Here is a 1,939-nt window from a genome sequence, read left to right on the forward strand (position 1 = left end):
ATGTCAACATCTTCACCATCACCTTCTCTCACGGACCACATCTTAGAAATTCTCTATCGGAGCACAATATGGAATTGGCTGCAGTCAACTTTAATGGGAGAGACTGGTGAACCTCAGCAAACTAATTCCCGGCTACTAGATAATCTTGCTCCAACTGTGCAAGTTATCGTGGGGGTTTTCTTTTTAATGTTGTTGACAATAGGAATATATGCTTTATGGAAACGAAGCATTCGCTCAATTCAGGTTATACTCTTTTTGTTACAGAAAAATTTAAATAGTTTATGAACTGAAATTTGATTTGTTCTCCCGCATATAGTTCCCATGAAGTTTTAAGACTGTGGATGAACAAGAGTGAACCCATATCTTTCAATCTGGTTGAAACTAAAAGTTTTTCTTTAAATTCTATTAATTATCTTTTTTTTTTAAGATTTATTTATTTGTGCATGCAGAACTGGGGTACAGGCCAGAGACTTAGGGGTGGCAAAAGGCTTCACCAGAGACAGAGTAGGGAGCAGAACAGGCAGATCAGAAGTATACTGCTGAGGGGAGCAGCGGGCGGGCCAGGAGAGGTCTGCCGTGCCATGTGGTCACATCCGGGGCAGGCGGGAATCGAACTCATGCGGAAGTGGTTTCAGCTTCTTAGTGCTGTGCTTTACCTGCTGCGCCACCAGGGAGGGCCTATTAATTATCTTTTGAGCATAAAAATGCTCTTTCTCACAGTGGTCTTTGGCTTCTCAGAATGGATCAAATGAGTTCATAACCTGAGAAGGCAGCCTTAGTCCTCAATTTATTTGATCACATACTTATATTTGACTGTCTACTATATGCCAGATTCCATGTAGGGTATCTTTGTAACTAGGATCTGGGGTGTGGCATTTCTGTTCTTACTGTACCACTATTCTGTAACTGATGAAGAGGCATATACATTTATTTAGTCACCACTGTGTTTTAATTTTTCTTTGTTTTAACAAGACAGGGCTCTATAGGGGGGCTGTGGAGGGGGTTAATAGGAATGTAATTGGGATTGTGAAAGGTATTTAGGATTTTACATTTTTAATTACCAATAATAGCGATAATATTTAAAATTAGTTAAAATGCTTAAAGAATTCTGAAAATTTCATGCGATGAAAGAGATTATTTTCATTTGACAAACAAGGAAACTGAGGTACATTAAAATTCTGTGGGAATTTAAGAAAGTAGGATTTAAAGGGGACTTTTTAGAGTGACTGGTTTATGTGGTAAATGATGTTATTTCCAGACATTCATATGTTACTCATTTTCATACATCACTACTATTGAGGATTTGTGGTCATACCCACTTTCTTAGACTCTCAAAACCCTCCAGGGTAAGTAGGACAGGGATTATCTCTGTTTGTTGTTGAAGGAACCTGGTTACCTAGTTGACACAGATTGTGAAAGCTGGCATCTGAGATTTGATGGCATCTGAGATTAGAATTTTCTAAATTCAGTTCTCCCAAAGTCGCATTTTTAAGATTTATTTATTTATGCATACAGAACTGGGGAACAGCCGGGGGGCAGGGAGGGACATGGAGGATTCATCAGAGACAGAGTGGGGAGTAGAACAGGCAGATGGACTGAACTACACTGCTGAGGGGAGCAGTGGGTAGGTCAAGAGAGGTCTGCTGTGCCATGTGGGTCAGCTCCCTAGCGGGGGATCCAACTTGTGCTGCAGTGGCTATGATATCTTCATAGTGCTGTGCTTTAACTCTTTGTGCCACCAGGGAGGCAAGTTTAAGTCTCATTTTAAAAATTTAACTGTTTAGGGGCCCTCCCTGGTGGCGCAGCGGGTTAAAGCACAGCACTGAGAATCTGAAGCCGCTTCCTCATGAGTTCGATCCCCGCCCGCCCCGGAGATGACCACATGGCATGGCAGACCTCTCCTGACCAGCCCGCTGCTCCCCTCAGCAGTGTACTTCGT

The 1,939-nt window shown here is 42.0% G+C and overlaps 1 protein-coding gene across 1 annotated transcript in view; it reads left to right on the top strand.

The window, feature by feature from the left end:
- The window catches only part of TMCO2 (transmembrane and coiled-coil domains 2), a 3,734-nt gene continuing 1,795 nt past the window's right edge, over positions 1-1,939 (top strand). Inside the window, exon 1 of the mRNA XM_004679447.1 lies at positions 1-243. Within this exon, the coding sequence (XP_004679504.1) occupies positions 1-243 (243 nt within the window). The remainder of the gene's footprint in view (positions 244-1,939) is intronic.

Source organism: Condylura cristata, unplaced genomic scaffold, assembly GCF_000260355.1.
Source record: "Condylura cristata isolate star-nosed mole 26May11 unplaced genomic scaffold, ConCri1.0 scaffold00008, whole genome shotgun sequence".
In the NCBI taxonomy this organism is placed as follows: domain Eukaryota; kingdom Metazoa; phylum Chordata; class Mammalia; order Eulipotyphla; family Talpidae; genus Condylura; species Condylura cristata.